Source organism: Mobula hypostoma, chromosome 29 (assembly GCF_963921235.1).
Source record: "Mobula hypostoma chromosome 29, sMobHyp1.1, whole genome shotgun sequence".
Classification (NCBI taxonomy): Eukaryota; Metazoa; Chordata; class Chondrichthyes; order Myliobatiformes; family Myliobatidae; genus Mobula; species Mobula hypostoma.
This window is the reverse complement of record NC_086125.1, coordinates 24,809,723-24,826,545: the sequence shown is the minus strand read 5'-3', so window position 1 is coordinate 24,826,545 and position 16,823 is coordinate 24,809,723. Positions and strand designations below refer to the sequence as shown.

At 39.2% G+C, this 16,823-nt stretch overlaps 1 protein-coding gene across 3 annotated transcripts in view; it reads right to left on the bottom strand.

Annotated features, from left to right (window-relative positions):
• Nucleotides 1-16,823, bottom strand: part of carm1 (coactivator-associated arginine methyltransferase 1) — an 83,378-nt gene that overhangs the window by 9,615 nt on the left and 56,940 nt on the right. For 2 of the 3 annotated variants that reach the window (XM_063035927.1, XM_063035928.1), the window contains 8 exons: nt 16,050-16,131; nt 14,608-14,693; nt 12,866-12,955; nt 11,428-11,565; nt 10,756-10,845; nt 8,691-8,803; nt 7,683-7,760; nt 479-547 (listed from right to left, as the gene is read on the bottom strand). In XM_063035927.1, coding sequence (XP_062891997.1) covers nt 479-547; nt 7,683-7,760; nt 8,691-8,803; nt 10,756-10,845; nt 11,428-11,565; nt 12,866-12,955; nt 14,608-14,693; nt 16,050-16,131 — 746 coding nt within the window. The remainder of the gene's footprint in view (nt 1-478; nt 548-7,682; nt 7,761-8,690; nt 8,804-10,755; nt 10,846-11,427; nt 11,566-12,865; nt 12,956-14,607; nt 14,694-16,049; nt 16,132-16,823) is intronic. The other variant, XM_063035929.1, reaches the window with a different exon arrangement.

Sequence of the window (16,823 nt, the reverse complement as noted above, 5' to 3'; positions counted from 1 at the left end):
GGAGCCCTCCCTCCCAAGCAGTGTACAGCTGCACACGCATTTTTGACTGTAACCTTCATCTTTAAAATGATTAATTCAAAGGATGAACTATAAGAGGTCTAGCACCTCAATTTGTAGCAATGGGAAGCTGAGGGTGTCGGCATGCAAAAGTAATTCTTTTTTAAAAACAGTTGCTGTGTGGCAGGGATTAACGTGGACACTAAAAATTGAAGTACATTAAATGTGACAGGTTTGTACTGTGCATTTAACCTTTTAACAACTGAAAGTTCAGTTCTTTCCCCGTGCACAGTGGACCTTTCCAAGCAGACCAGCCAACACTTTATTGCATATCAGGCTCATAGGTACAGACTGCCAATTCCAGAAGGAACTGGATTGGCTACAGGTTGCTATGGGTGCCTGGAGCCAAGCAGTTGTGTTTCCATTGGCAAGTTTCATTCGACCGGTCAAGCCTCAGAGGGGTTCAGGGCCATGTCTTTACCCTGTATAAATCCTGTGCTCATAATGGATCCCAGTCTTGAGTGAGTGTGATTCACTATCCCAGTGTTGGCTGTGAAGAGAGGAGGAGAGAAACCTTCCAGTAAAATAAGACAAAGGGAGGGAAAAGCACTATATAAAAGCATAAAGCTCATTCCTCAATAATGCATCACTAAGTTCAATAATGTATGGTGCTAGTGCTGTGTTCACCCAAAATGCCCACAGCAGCCGGACGAAAACAGATTGCTGACATCATGCGTAGCTCATCAATAAAAGGAATGCTTCAACCAGGTTTTTTCAAAGAGGAATAAAATGCCCTGGAGTTGACAGACAGAATGAGAAGGCACATCAATTAATCTGCATCTGGATCGTTATTTCATTTTATTGCAACTTTCTAGAATTGCACTTGTGGATGCATTTTGAACTCTTGCACATCAGACGAAGTGCAAAGAATCACAACTTCACTGTCATTTCTAAATTAGCATGGGGAGGTTTCACCTCTCCTCTCACTAATGCCAGTTCATTCTGGGGCAGAATTTAACACGGGCTAAGGACTTGTCAGAAACGTATCCAAGTGATGTTTCTTCATGCGGGCCGAGGGATTAAATATCAGCCGATTTGATAAGGGAGAAGATCATGAGAAAGTTTTATCCCAGTGCCACCAAACTGACACACTCTTCAGTGGATCACTGGGCAACACCTAGGAAAGAACAACTTTGATGTTGCCTTCCCAATCTCAAAGATGCTAAAGGACAACTGTATTGTCCCTACTGGAATCACAACTAACATAACACTTAGAATTTGTACTACTTACCCATATGCAATCAAATAGTTATGTCATTTTTCCTTACATAAACATTTTATCTGATATAGCTTGACCCAAATAGAGCTCGTCTACTGACTTATTTGAAGATGATTGGAAATAAACAGCCAGTTTTTGACAGAAATCACCCAAGACCAGAACTGTAACCCAGTTTTGTTGATGATCCAGAAAACAGGCAGGGTCAGGGGTTTTGGGGAATGAGAAGATTGCATTAAAGGAAAGAGAAAAGTTTACATAAATTTATGACAAAAAAAGTAATCTTTAGTTTAGCAGATTGTCATCCCAATGGAAACAAAAGAAAAATGTTGCACCTCTCTAAAGAGGCTTCAGCAATCCCCTTGCAAGAATGTTTGTTTACTAAAGGCTAGAGACTCTAATATTACTGTGTGCACAGACATCACAGGTAATAATGCTGTCACTAGAAACCTGAGCTACTCTGGAGGGGGAAAACAAAAACAAAAACAAAAAAAAAATCCAATTGAATATTTAAAAAAAAATTACACCAATGCTAAATTCAAGCTGAGCTGATAGCATTGTCACTTTCTGAAGGAGAGGTATTGATCCAACTTCAAGGCTTAAAAGAAATAATTCATGGTAATTTCCATGCATGCACAAATTCAAACAATCAGATGTGGGAAGATAAATCATCACCTTCATTGAGGTTTTGAATTTTGAAAAGGACATACCATTTAACATGAGCAAGAGGATAAAATGGTAAATTGAAGAATAATTGTGCTGTAGTGTTTCTTAAATTATTCATTGTTCACTAACAATGCCATTCATAATCTATCCTTAATTCTTCCTAAAGGAGATTAGAATTGTCCATAGTCGAGAATTGATTCTATGCTAATTATATTGCAAATAACATGTTAAAAGTAAAAATCAAGTACCCTGCTCATTGCAGAATTCATATAGTTCAACATTTCACCAAAGTCAGGAGATGTAGGAAGGGTCAAGATGGCAGATTCAGATTTTGTTTTTTTTTGAAAGATCAGGCATGTTAGGATAGCCCATAACCATCAAAAACACCCAAACCCAAGAAAATAGATAAAATAAAAATCATAACGAGCATTGTAACTGGCCATTTACTTCATGTAGTAAATTATGATCTTCCCCACTAATATAAACAAACTGCACTTACATGGAATAGGTCTGTGAAAACAGACCTAGTTACGATTCATTAAACCAGTCCAACTCTCACATCCCTATAAACCCTGTGTATGAATCACAGCATCTAACTGTCTGTTCAGCTTTCAATGCCCTAAATTAAACATTCTATTCCAACAAGAAACCTTTCCACTTTCAATTGGAATATTGTGTAGAACCTTTAAACTCTTTTGCTTTAGATATTGAGATACATTATCTGCTTTGGAGTATTTAAATGGTTGCAGGCAGTTCTTCCTGGAACAAGATAGGATTCAATAAATCTACTGCAACTAAGGAAATCACGATATTATACTATATGATTTGTACCACATAAAACTAATGGTCTGATTAAAAAAATTCTATTATTTATTTGTCTCAGAGATGTGGACAACATTGGCAATGTCAATATTCATCTGTGTGTATCTCAACTGTAACCAAACTGAGGCGGCAGTTAAGAGTCAAGCATACTGGAATTAAAAGTGGCAGCTTTCCTTCTCTGAGGAACCTGATATGAGCTTAGAACCATCTTGTTTGTACTAATCATTACTGACACTAAGCTTTTGAAAAATTACTGATTCATTTATTTAATTTCGGCTTCTTCCCTCTTCCTTTCCAGTCCTGAAGAAGGGTCTAGGCCAAAAATGTCGACTTTATTTCCTTCCATAGATGCTGCCTGACCTACTGAGATCCCCCCCCCACATTTTGTGTGTGTTGTTCTGGATTTCCAGCAACTCTTTATGTTTTACTTACTTTAATTCCCAGCTGCCAGAGTTGGATTTGAATTATTGTTCCTGTCCAGGATTCAGGCTGCTAGTCCAGTCACTGAACCACTACGCAGCTACCCCCTTTACTAAGTTTACACTGAGGCAACAATGTTAATTCAAATTCCAAACTCTCTCTCACACACTTACCACCCATCAGACTCATTCACCCATGGAAGATTAGTACCTAGAAAGCTAAACATTACACAATCTTTTTTGATTATACAAAGCTTAGGGAGAATTGTGATTAGTTGGGCACTAAAAGGGAGTTAGTTGTTTAGAGAATTTATTTACAGTCTTCCTTGCCTCTTTCTGTTTCTGTGAAACCATGTTTGAGCAAATTTATCTTGATGTCTGGAAACATTATAAAAAATTTAGAAAACCGATAAAGTTGGCACACTTTCAGAAAGATGCTAATCATCTTTCAAACTCTGGCAGCTGTAGTGGGCATCTGTTCAAAATGGAGTCACTAGATTGAGTTCTGGCACATGGACATCTCAGTAGTGTTGGGCTATAGTGGCCACCTTCCAAATTAGGAGCAGATTCCACTGAAAAGCACTTAGAAAGTGCAGTAGGGATCATGGCACAGAATCCAAACCCCAAGACTACAGTAAATAGGGAGGAACCATAGCAGATTACACCATAAATCACAATAAAACAACTTAAGTGCAAAAAAGCCATTGCTGAATTTTGGATTAAAAAGTGCCCAAGTAAATGGTGACCAGCTAAACAACACAGTAGGATATAGATAGTCGAGAATCACAAGATCCAAAATCAGTTATGGATTTGCAAGATAACACCAGAAATGACAGAGCCCAAATGTATCTAGAAAGAGCAGAAGTTCTTTTTCCAAGTGACCTGGAGGCGTTCAATATTAAGAAGAGTTCAAAAGGATAAAGTGAAGCAAAATGTAATTCCCCTAGTTGATAGGGACAAGGGATTATGTACCAAGTGTAGTAATTCAGTAGAAATCTTTACAATCACCAAGTGAGATGTGGAACATACAATGCCTTGAAAAAGTATTCAGCCCTCACAACCATTTTCATGTTTTACTGTCCCATTTTCTAAATGTAAAATATATTGAAGTAGGATTTCTTGAGCTAATCTACAAATTATTGTGCATTTATTGTGCACAAATCAAAAGAAAGATTCCAAAACCTGTCAACAATTTATTAAAAATTAAAAACCAAAATTGTGAGGTTGAAAAAGTATTGTAATTACTACACTAACTTTCCTCAGGTGCAATATATTACCTTACCAACTCCCCCAATTTGTTGATAAAGAAAATTGGACGATCACCTGTTTTCAATGAATTCATAAGAATAAATCCCCCCTCTTTCCGTAAGGTCCAACAGCATGGTGGATTTTCATAAACCAATCCAAAATAAAGCCAAAAGAGTGTTCAAGGCAAGTCAGGGAAATGATAATAGAGAGGCACAAATCTGGGGAAGACCATCGCAGAGGTACTGAACATACCTTGGAGCTCAGTGCAGTCCATCATGAAAATGATGAAACTACAGTAACACTGTCTAGGTGAGACTGCCCCTCTAAACCTAGTCGCTGGAGAGAGAGAGGCTACTGTGACGCCAACAGTGACTTTGAGTGAGCTGCAGAAGTCAGTGGCTGCAACTGGAGATGAAGTTCACGGCTCCAAAATCTCTAAGCCCTTGCACAAAAAAAAAGGGCATTTATGGAAGACTGGCTAAAAAAAAAAGTATATCTTTACCTGTAAAGACTTTGCAAAGCATCACTTAGAAGATACTGTAAGGACATGGAAGAAGGTCTTGTCGTTGGATGAGAATAAAGTGGAACTTTCTGACCTCAACGCTAAGTGGTACATTGATGCAAATCTAACACTGCACATCAGGCAGTTAACACCATCCCCACTGTAAAGTATGGTGGAGGAGGCATTCTGATATGGGGATGCTATTCAGCAGTGGGGAATGAAATTCAGGCTAGGATTGATGGAAAGATGAATTCTGCTAAATACAGACAGATCCTGGATAAAAACCTGCTAGGCTCTTCCAGAAAGCTTAAACTGGGGAGAAAGTCAGTCTTTCAGCAGGACAACGACTCAAAGCACACAGCCAAAGCCAACCATGGAGTGGCTTCAAATGAAGAAAATTGTTGCCCTGGAGTGGCCCAGTCAGAAAGCTGACCTTAACCCAATTAAACATCTCGGGCAAGACTTCAGGACAGCTATCTACCCCTGCTCCCCAACTAACCTGACACATCTTGACAATTTTGCTCTATTTCATTGTGTAAAGCTAATAGAAAGACTGCTGGCTGTGATAGCTGCAAGAGATGGTTCAATTAAGTATTGAGCAAAGGGAGAGGAATACTTTTGAACTGCTGACACTTCAGGTTTTGATTTCTAGTTTATCATGCTTTACAAATTTTCCCTGTTTTTTTTAGGCTCAACTGTGACAAAAGCAGCATGTGATTCAGAAATAAAAAATCTCAGTTAACTTGATCAAAATCACTGGTTGTAATACTCCAATGGGAACAAAGGGTTGGGGGCTGAATACTTTATCAAGGCACTGCACATGGTGTGGTTGAGATAAAAATTATAACCAGATTCAAAAGAAAACACAAGGAGAAAGGAACAGAAGAGTATGTTGGTCAGGAGAAGTAAATTCACTGGCTAATTTGGAGCTTAAAATGGTTGGGTCAAAAGGAGGATGATATTCTAGATTTATACTGTGCTCATTCCATACTAGTAATTATGATACAAATGCTAAAATTGGACATATGTTAAAGCCTACCTTTACTTCAGAAACGTTCGGCTTTCTAAACTTTTCTAATCATAGAGCTAACTGGATAAAGCCCTGTTGCTTCTTTGAGCAATGAGAGGCACAGTTATGTCCACCTAAATCTGGACCCATCCAATAGTCAGGTGACAAGACACAAACTATGCTTCCAATTAGCAGGACCAAGTTAGATACCTACATCTCAAAAAGAGCTCGCCTCTCCCACTTTCCTTAAATATTTCAGTGAAGTGCAAGACTATAATGTTAAATAGAAGCAGCAAAATGATGAGGCTCACGTTACACCAAATTCAAACTTTAGAATTTTGTCTTGCATTCATGAACATCCAAAAGGTTGGTCAGGTTAGCAATTGTAAAGCTTTAGACCACATTTACCATTTAAGAATGTAGTAACCTTCAACAACTGGGAGACTTTCGTCAGGCATTAGGTGATGTGCACACAAATCATTTCCACTGTAACACAAACTAATGGGATTGTTCACCACTTTAATATATTTGGTTTTAAAGGCTGGGCTGATGCAAAAATGTTCAAATAAGACAAATGCCAAAAGAATATGATTAGCTACTTTAACAGCTATTCTTTAATTATGACTATAAACTCCCCAATGCATAACATATCCTCAAAAATATACTTATGACCCTTTTTCCTCTTTCACTGCGTTAGAAAAATAGCCCAATTATGAGAAAATGCAAAAAAAAAAAATTAGGTCCGCAAGTTGATAGAGGGGTACAATAGGCTCATCATATGGGGCAATGATGTAGGGATCTTGATCAGCACTCCTTGAGGGTCGAACAACAAGAATTAATGTGAAGAGTCTACTTAATGGGAAGCTATGATTTATTTCCAGCACCCAGGTTTCAGCATCAGTTCCTTTTGGCTAAACCTGCCAACTTACAGCCCATCTCCACTGAGAGGATCCCAATAGAAGTGCCTGGCACAATGCTGCAGTTTTACTGTGGTGAGGTGGGGACAGCTAGAGAGAGAATCAAGATGGACCACATTCACTTAGAAGGGATCAGAAATCTGCTGATTTATCTTCCATACAAAGTGGCAGGTCATTGCTATGAAATGGCGTTTCTGCTCTGAGAAATCTGGCTATGGAAGTGTGGTGGAATTACTTACAACACTGCACACTTTGGACAAAGTTATCTTGCCATAAGTTCCAATTCAAAGCACATCCCATGAACAATAACTCAACTGAAACTGAAGCAAAAATGGATCACTCTGCGAGGGGCTGTTCTCCCCCCAACCCACATCACCACACATTTGATTCTAGTTTCCTAGAATAAAAAAAACCTGTTGATATGCACTAGCTCAACTAGGATAGCGACAGAAACTCCAAACCAAATTACATCGTTCTGTATCTGGAAGGTAGGTAACAGAATTCCAGTCTGTAACGTGTTGGGATGCCATTTCAAAGGCACGTCATGCCACAAGATGCCAGTTGCTGAACAGGGACTGAAACTCAGCACCAGGCAAGTCTCAAAGACTATGGCTGCGTTAACATGCAGGAAAACAAGATGCCTGCAGCACCAGGGGGTTGCACACTCTTTAAATCGCAAGAGCCACGTAACACTGAAAAGCTAAAATGGCAGAGGAAGCTTGTGAAAATTAATGTGGTTTGGAGTTTGACAAAATGCTGGCATCAATGTTTCTTTGCAACCTTGAACATTCCTACAAAGGTGCTGAACATGATTATTTTAACCTACCTAATGGAATCAGGTTGTTGTGGCTGACTGCAGATCCACTGGCGATAACATTGCTCAAATCATACGCCGTAGGGACTCCTTAAAAGAGAAAGAGCGATATGTCACGTTTCCCCATCAATAACAATTTATTAGATTAAAAAACACCAGTATCAAATACTTCCACAAACTCATTCAGCATGCTCCCTATGGAACTATTAACATTTACTATAAATTCCAGCGAGAAGGATGTATTATACATTGAAATTCATGGTTGAAAATGCTGAACATAAGGTGTTAACATTTTATGCATGTAAAGTAAAACAGCAATTATCAAGCTGTTGGCAGCAATTTTTCCCTCCACTGGAAGCACACAGTCGGTAAAAATAGCTTGACTTCGGATACCAATTAGGTATAGAAAATAGGACAGAAATTGGATTTGGGTGGAAAAGGGAGGAGCAATTGTTCACATAAAGACTGAAGGCAGTTATTTTGTTGTTAGAAAAGATAAATGCCTGGATTGATAAGTAAACTCTGGCGAACTTAGTTTGCCTGATACGTAGTCTGATTCAGAATACATGTGGATACGTAGATGGTGGCAGTAACTCAGTGGGCAAGAAACAGTTGCAGAGTCTGCCAAAAATATATATATAAATGACAATTCACTGGCATAAAATAGTTTCTAGAGAATCACCACTGGGACAATTATTATTGGATGACAGTTTGTGGGCTCAAAACCAGGATCAGCTAAGGACACTGCCCTATTCATCTGGACACCTACCCTACTATTGCATACTCAAGAGTGGAAAAGCAATGTCAGAGCTAACTGAATAAGCTGGGTTCATACACACAAGGCAACGAGTCATCACTGAATATTTGCATTCAAATAGCACAGCAGATGTATCCAAGACAAAATGCCCACAGTGAATGTAGGTCCACTTGGTAAAGTAGACAACATAACGACTCTAAACTCAGAATGCTTGAAAGAGATTTATTGATATTTTGCAGGCCAGAGACACAGGAGCACCATACCAGATACTGCTAATCCTGAGCTAAGGTTGTAAGAAGCAGATGTATTCCACATAGTCTCTGATGGTGATACATAATGTGAACCTGGTGGCGGTGAGGGAGTGGTACCCGTGTACCTGTCCAAAAGGGAAAATAACATCATTACAGAACCAAGGAGCAACGTACATAATCATATATTTTTATAGGGAAAAAGAGAGGGCGGTCACAGAGTCAAATTGCCTGAAACATCTCTTTTGGCCCAACACCCCAATTGTCGACTATCAATTTACACTAATCCCACTTACCTGCTCCTGGTCTGTAGCATCTTGGCAATTTAAGTGCTCATCTAGTTACTATGAGAGTACCTGTCTTCACCAACCTCTTAGGAAGTGTGTTCAAGATATAACCAGGCATTGGGTGGAAAAATGTCTTCTCAGATTCCCTCCAAACCTTTTGGCCATTACTTTAAATTTATGCTCTCTAGTCTAGACACCTGTTCTGGGATAAAAGTTCTTACTAACTACATCCTACAAGTTTCTGTATGGCTATCATGACCCTTCTCAGCCTTCTTACTCCAACAAAAGCAAAACCAGTCTCTCCTCATAACTGAAGCACTCACTCCCCATCCCAGTGAAGCTCCTCTGCACCATTCCACTGTATCCCTCCCAGAGTGTGGTAACGCACAGTACTCCAGGTGTGGCAGGACTCGTGCTTCAAAAAGCTGTATTGTAACCTCCTGCTCTTATATGCCTCTGCTAATGAACGCATGTATCCTGTACTCTTTTCGCCAGCATGCTTACTTGTACTGCTGTCGAGTACCCTAGGACCCGGACACCAGCGCCCTCTGATCCTCAATACTCTCTATTCCTCGACTAGAATTGCACAACAAAGAAACTAAAACCCATTCATTGCCTTTACTTTCCACTTCACATCCTTTTTGCCTTGCATCACTACTGTTTTCCAGCCCACAGAAAATTGATTTACATTTCTAATAGGGGTACAGTTCCAGTAATAAGAAATCAATAGGTTTAGTCCACAGACTCAACGGGTGGCACATTTCCAACATTTTTAGCTCCTCCATATATTCCTAACACCCCTAACACCTCAGTACTTCACCCAATGCTCCTTTTCATTTAATTCTTACAGGTACTTTAGGTTATCAATGTCTTTACTAATCCACCAATTCATTTCTATGGCAGCCAGTTCTTAATATTTTCATACACGTCCTAATGTCCAACACAAAGACAACATACTTTGCGTGGAGATAATTAGTCACGTTTTAAATAAACACAGAAAAACATGAAATAGTCACTTGGAATTATAAACTTTTCAGGTTTCCTTATTTTTCAGCTTACAAGGCAGAACAGTGTGCTTAGGGATCATGATAATACAATCACAACTCACAGAATTCAATGCGACTTCAGTGTTAATTTGCACTTAAACGCAGGATTCGCCTCTTCCTAATCCCTCGCCAAAGTTACAAAAATATCACTTTGTTTCTGCAGAGCATATTTATGGGCTTTGGGGAATTTCAGCTTGCTGCCCTCTTTAAAAAGTGTCCAGAATAAGATATTCTGAATGGCCTACTCCTGCACCTATTTTCTATGTTTTCTATGTATCATTTTAAATTCGTCATCAAAACACCCTTCATTTAAATGTGAGAATTCAACAGGCAAGAATAGCTAGCTACAGGCATTCATCAGTATTCAGAGGATTGCAAGATGCTAAGGATATTCATTTTATCATTCAATGGCTCCTGTGGAGATATCTGAGCATAGCATTTGATGATTTCACAAGCAGATTACTTCTGAAATACAGAGTAGTCCGATTTCTCTGCTATTTTCTTTGGTTGACCCTTGACTTCTGTATTAGTTTATCCCCGTCACAGACATCTTCACTGATATAGTCAACATTACTTGGCTAAGTGATCTGAAGACAGATTCGGGCAGTCTTGGAATGACAACTTAGGAGGAATGCAAGCTCCTTTTAGAAAGCCAGGGTGAAGAGAAAGGAGAAGAATTCAAAGTATAATGTGAATAAATATTTCAATATAGCAAGGCAAAAAATAGCATTGGACTGCAACGCTTACCTGAAAAAGGGATTCTTCAGGTCGAGTAGGTTACTAGATTTGGAACCAGTCTGATCTACCTGGGCTAGAATACTTATGTCATAACTTTGCCTACAGAAAAGTAAAGCAAAATTCAATTACACTTAGAGGCCATAAATTAGATACAAAGTCACTGATGAGATTCATGCTCAGTATGATTTGTTATCTGTTTCAGAAACTAAGCTAAATAGCAAAAAACAGTTAAACACAAGGCCACAATGCAATGCAAAATGTATTGTTTAATATAATCCTCAATGTCAGTGGTCCAATATACATTTGTACTTTACATGTCTCCAATGTCTTCTCATCCCCAAAATTCCTCCTATCCACACAACTCTGAGACATCTGTAAACAACTTCACTCCGATTTCTCTCAATTTTCAATTGTCCTGCTACTGGGAAAGGCATTTTCATCAACCTAGGTGTCAAGCTCTAAAATGTTCTGTTTTTTTTTAATATACACAAAATATACAATATAAGTATATAATTTTTTAAAAGGTTCATAACTGTCTGATAATCTTTTGTGCACATGAGAAATTTGGTTTATGTCTGTAATACAACTTTGATATTTATGGCATAAAACAATTCATGATACAATTTTTTTTCTTTTTAAACCCAGTAGATTTAACACTGATATTTATATGACACAGCTTGCCTTTTATTGGCATTCAGCACAACAGTCCCTGAGAGAGTATCACCAGCCTTGGTGAAAAGTGGTGACTGAAGCAAACAGCGAACTTGGTACCAATGAGTCAGAGGTTCTGTCGGAGCAGTGGACAGCCACACTGTCATCCTGAAAGTGACAAAATGAAGTCAGCAGACAGCACTGTTAAAACAGGCTACAACACCTTATCTTGTTATAAAATTATTTACTGTTTTAACTATAGATCCAGTAATGGTTTCCATTATGACCAGGCCATTTGGCCCAAGTATCTTCTGTCTATTATTGCTAATCTATTCTTGTAATCTATCATGTGATTCTTCATATGCCCACAGACAGTGTATTTAACACACCAATGAATATACTTAATGTTTACACATCTCCACAGCAGAGAATTTGAAAAATTCTCACTTTAGTGAATTTTTCTTAAGCTCCTAACTCTAGATTACCACATCAGAAAAAGGAGAAATTTTCTCAGCCTTCTGCAGAATTCAAGATTCAAAAATTGCTTGTCATTTCATGTACACAAGTGTAAAGGAGAACAAAATAGTTGTCAGACCAGATCCAATGCAGCACAAAAAAAATAAAGAACACAGTAATAAAAACCCAATAAATATAAATACATAAGACAGCTTGTATACATTGACTATATGTACATTAAGTGACACTAGGTACAGGAGTGTCTGTACATAAGTAACTAATAGGAAATGATGAAGTAGTGGTGGGGGGGGGGCATAAAACTATTGTATTAATAAAGGCATTAAACCAATTCCTTCCACGGCAATGTAAAATAACTTCAACCTAATAAAGTCCCACGCTTCCTTCCACCCCACATCTTGCCTTAAAACACTGAGTTTCAATTTCACTGAAGGGTTGAATGTATTTTTGTCTGGCTAGTCAATTTACAATTGATATAGATTAGCTCTGTTTGTCACAGGTACATTGAAACTTACAGTGAAATGTGTTGTTTGCATAAAATCAAATCAGCGAGGATTGTGCTGGGTCACCTGCAAGTGGCGAGTGTCACCATGCTTCCAGCAGCAATATAGCATGCCCACAACTTACTAACTCTAACCTGTACATCTTTGGAATGTGGGAGGAAACCAGTTTGAACTCTTTACTGACGAGCTGAGGGAAATTGAACCCCAGGTTTACAGCTGGCACTGTAAAGCAATTGCACTAACCACTATGTCAATTGGGCTAATGTGCTTTCCAATTGACGGTTTATAATACCAAGGTGGAGATGATGAACAAAGACTTCACTGAAACAGGTTCAAGGAGCTGAATGTCTTCTTGATAATTAAATATGACGATTCACTTTTTAAAAATGTTTACAACTGCAGCATCACACAATTCAAACCTCAAACACATTTCACTTTAAGCAATAACTAATCCAACAAATTATACAACTTCAAATAGAAAACAAACTCACTGAGATCCGATGAAGGCCACGTCAAACCAGAATGCCAAGCCATGGACTAACCCTGAATGCAACATATGGAACTTGAATGGAATTTCTATTCTGAAAAAAGAAATGAGAAATGAAAAGAATTGAAACAACCAGGCCAAAAATCAATGTCTTATTACAGCTCAAGGTTCAAGCAGAATATTTTGTTTCCTACACACGCATGCACACATCACACACCCCAGCACACCCCCAAAAAGAAAAAGGGGAAAGTTAGAAATTTACTTATAGTTTTGTAAATGCAAGTTGTTTTTTTTTTAAAAAGTGGGATAAAAGATATCAGATGATGTGCCTCAACATTCCAATACTGACTAGGCCAGATTTCCTACTCTATGCTTTAACCTACGTATAGCTACTCTTGTTAATGGAACTGCTAAAGGAGACCGTCAGAAATATTCAATTTATCCAAATCCACAATAATTATTAAAAAACACACTGTCATAATACAACAGTAAAATTCTTACTATGGAATCAGAATGGTTATCAGAAACTTATATTGGAAGGATTTCAGTTGTGTGCATAACACACAGAGTGAGGGAACATTAAGTGATTAGAACAAGACATGTCAGGAATAACAGTAAGATCTGACATTCTTGTGCAACAGACCACAGCCAACTGCATTTGATGGGCAGTAATCATAGTTCTTCATATTACAGCACTTATGATATGACTGTTAGTGGAATCACCATTACAGTGAACAACAGTGCCCACAAAGTGACAGAAGTATTTCTTCAGAGCCATCTCTTGAACAGCTTATCAAATTTTAAAACATTACTCTGGATCAATTACACGGCTTATCTTGGGATGTTGTTTTTTACTGAAGGTTTACCATGTAATTAGAGCCCTACTGATCAGGGCATTGAGGTGGTTCCTAGTTATCCATCAGGCTATCTGACACAGAAGAGTTATCAATGTCATGCTTCTGGTCAAGCAGGCCATGCTGAAAACGGTGGGGACCAAAAGAAAAAAATCAAGAGGATTGGGACTGCAGAACACCTGGATGATACTGGAGGCAAGTGGGACCAGCATCAGCTTACGGTATTTTAGCCAGGTATTAGACATGTTATGTAGCTAGACAGAAGTAGATCAGAGCAGACCTACTGTAATTTCACGAAAATCTGACCCCTCCACATTTTTGTAAAGGCGGACAATGAGGTCACAGCATATTGTGTGCACCTTTTTTGGCTCAATGTCACTTAAGATATGCTATTGTGCTTATAAAGACTTACTGGTTTAAAAGAAAACAGCGAATAACAACTTGTACATCGTCACAATTGCCTGTTTACACACACAGATACAAGATTCAGCCATTCCCATTCTCACATCAACTTACCAGTGACTGCAGGGTAATCGAACTGGTCAGGCCTTCTGTAAACAAAAGTCGCCCACATAACCCTCACTATCATTTTGTTTTAAGATATACCTTCTGGGTTATTTTCGTGAAATTACAGTACTTCCGCCCTTGTAATAACATTAACGGATTGGCTGTTGAAATAACCAGGGAATTTAGCAGTCCTGCAAGCAAATCCTGAATTCAGCCAATTGATTCCAGCCCCAATAAATACAGGAGTTGTGTGGCGATGCTGTGTGACTGGCGCTCCGTCAGCCCTGTTCATTGAGACTCTCCAGCCCCAGACATAGGAGTTGTATGACGATTCTCTGGGACTTGTATTCCATCAGCACTGTGCACTCTGAGTTCGACATCTTACCGGTGCAAATCATTCTCTTCGGCTTCTAGAAAGTTCACTGTGTACTTCACCGACTTGGCCATTAGAATCCGGATATCAAATGTGTCCTTAAAAACAGTAAATTGTCAGCGTTACACGTGAAGTGGCTAATCTACAACCATTAGACTGGAAATGTAACAAACCAACTGAGGATCAGTTTGTATTTAAAAACGCAGACATGAGGAAATCTGTAAGTGCTGGAAATACAAGCAACAAACACACAAAGTGCTGGTGGAACGCAGCAGGCCAGGCAGCATCTATAGAGACGTTTCCGGCCAGGTTGCTGCCTGGTCTGCTGCGTTCCACCAGCATTGTGTGTGTGTGTGTGTGTGTGTGTGTGTGTGTGTGTGTGTGTGTTGCATCAGTTTGTATTTAATGCCCTGATTAATAGCCTTATTATGTTAATTTATACACTATATCATAATATTGAAAGGCCTAGATACGGTGGACGTGGAGAATCTAGGGTCAGACAGCAGAGCTGAAGAACAGAAGGACATCCCTTTAGAACAGATGAGAAGGAATTTCTTCAGTCAGAGGATGGCGAATCTGTGGATGTCAAGTCACTGTGGTATATTTAAAGAGGGGATTGATAAGTACTTGATTAGTAAGGGTGTCAAGAGTTATGTGGAAAAGGCAGGAGAATGGGGTTGAAAGGGATAATCAATCAGCTATGATGGAATGGCAGACAAGACTCGATGGGCTGAATAGCATACTTCTACACCTATGTCTTGAAAATTACAACAGAAATATTTAATTGTAAAAGTATAAATGTTCTTTCTGGCAAATTCTCTCTCAATGTATTGGATGGGCCAAGTGGTTCCAGGAATATGCAACAGCTATATTTCATGGGTGTGTGGCGCATGGCCAAGTGGTTAGGGCGCTGGGCTCACGATCTGAAGGTCATGGGTTCGAGTCTCGGCCAAGGCAGCGTGTTGTGTCTTGGAGCAAGGCACTTAACCACACACAGCTCCAGTCCACCCAGGGTACCAGCAAATGCTGAGGGTTAACTTCACGATAGACTGCCGTCCTATCCGGGGGAGGGGGGAAGAGTCTCGTACTCTCAGTCGCTCCACCCCACAGAAACCGGCATAAGCACCGGCCTGATGGGCCACAAAGGCTCAGGACAGACTTAGACTTTGATATTTCATGGGTGAGATGACAGAGCACAGTGCTGGCATGAAACCTGAATCATGGAACAGCAAAGGCCAATCTAATCCTATTCAAGAACAACAACTTATTTATTTTAAAACTCCACAGGTCTAAGGAGACCAAAATACAGTATTCCGGCTTTTTTTTAAACTGTGCTGCAAGGGAACAAAAAAAAAATTTAACAACCCTGGTATCCTTTCGGACAGCTGTTATCTAAATCTATGACGGATTAAAGATAGCAATAACTAACAAAATAAACACATCAGCCCACTCACCACGATTGGCTGTTTGAAGTATTCATCTACAGCAGCGCCCCGCAGGGCTGATAAATCCACACCGTGGAATGACGGCTGATACCTGGCATCAAACACAGATACACTGATGAACAGAAATACACCAAGTACTGGATTGACACCGCAAATACCCCTTCTGATGAAACAAAATCTCCTAAGCCAAATTCATAAGCAGATTGGGACCAGTAATAATCTACAATAGTACAAAAACACAAGTGCATGGATAGAATCCTATCCACATTTTAAATTCTCTATGCAGAAGATTTGGTTTTAGTATAATCAGAAAATCTTGCTGTTTGCTCCTACAATGCTACAGTTTTTTGGTGACCAAATGTATCACTACAGGGTGAAGGGTCAAGAACACTAGCATGCTTAATGTAACACAAATCGTTCATCACAATCACTGCAGAATACAGTATTTATGGCATTTCCAAAAAACACGACTTTCCATGTGTTTACTGGTTACAGGAAACTGATAGCTCTGATAGACATGAGACCTATTTATATCCCCTAGAGTAAACCTGTCAAGAGCAGCATAGGGCTGTACAGGTGCCAGAGGTTGTGGTTGGAAATGAGGAAGCAGACAAACTGCTGCAAATGACAGAGACAACATTGCACAAAAGAACATTTCCCTTTCTATTCACAGCAACAAATCTAGGGTATAAAACAACGTTATAGTATAACGAAAGAGTATTCTCAGCGCGGAGAGGGTATGGGAATTATCCCATCGCAGAGGCAATTTCAAATGGTGGCACA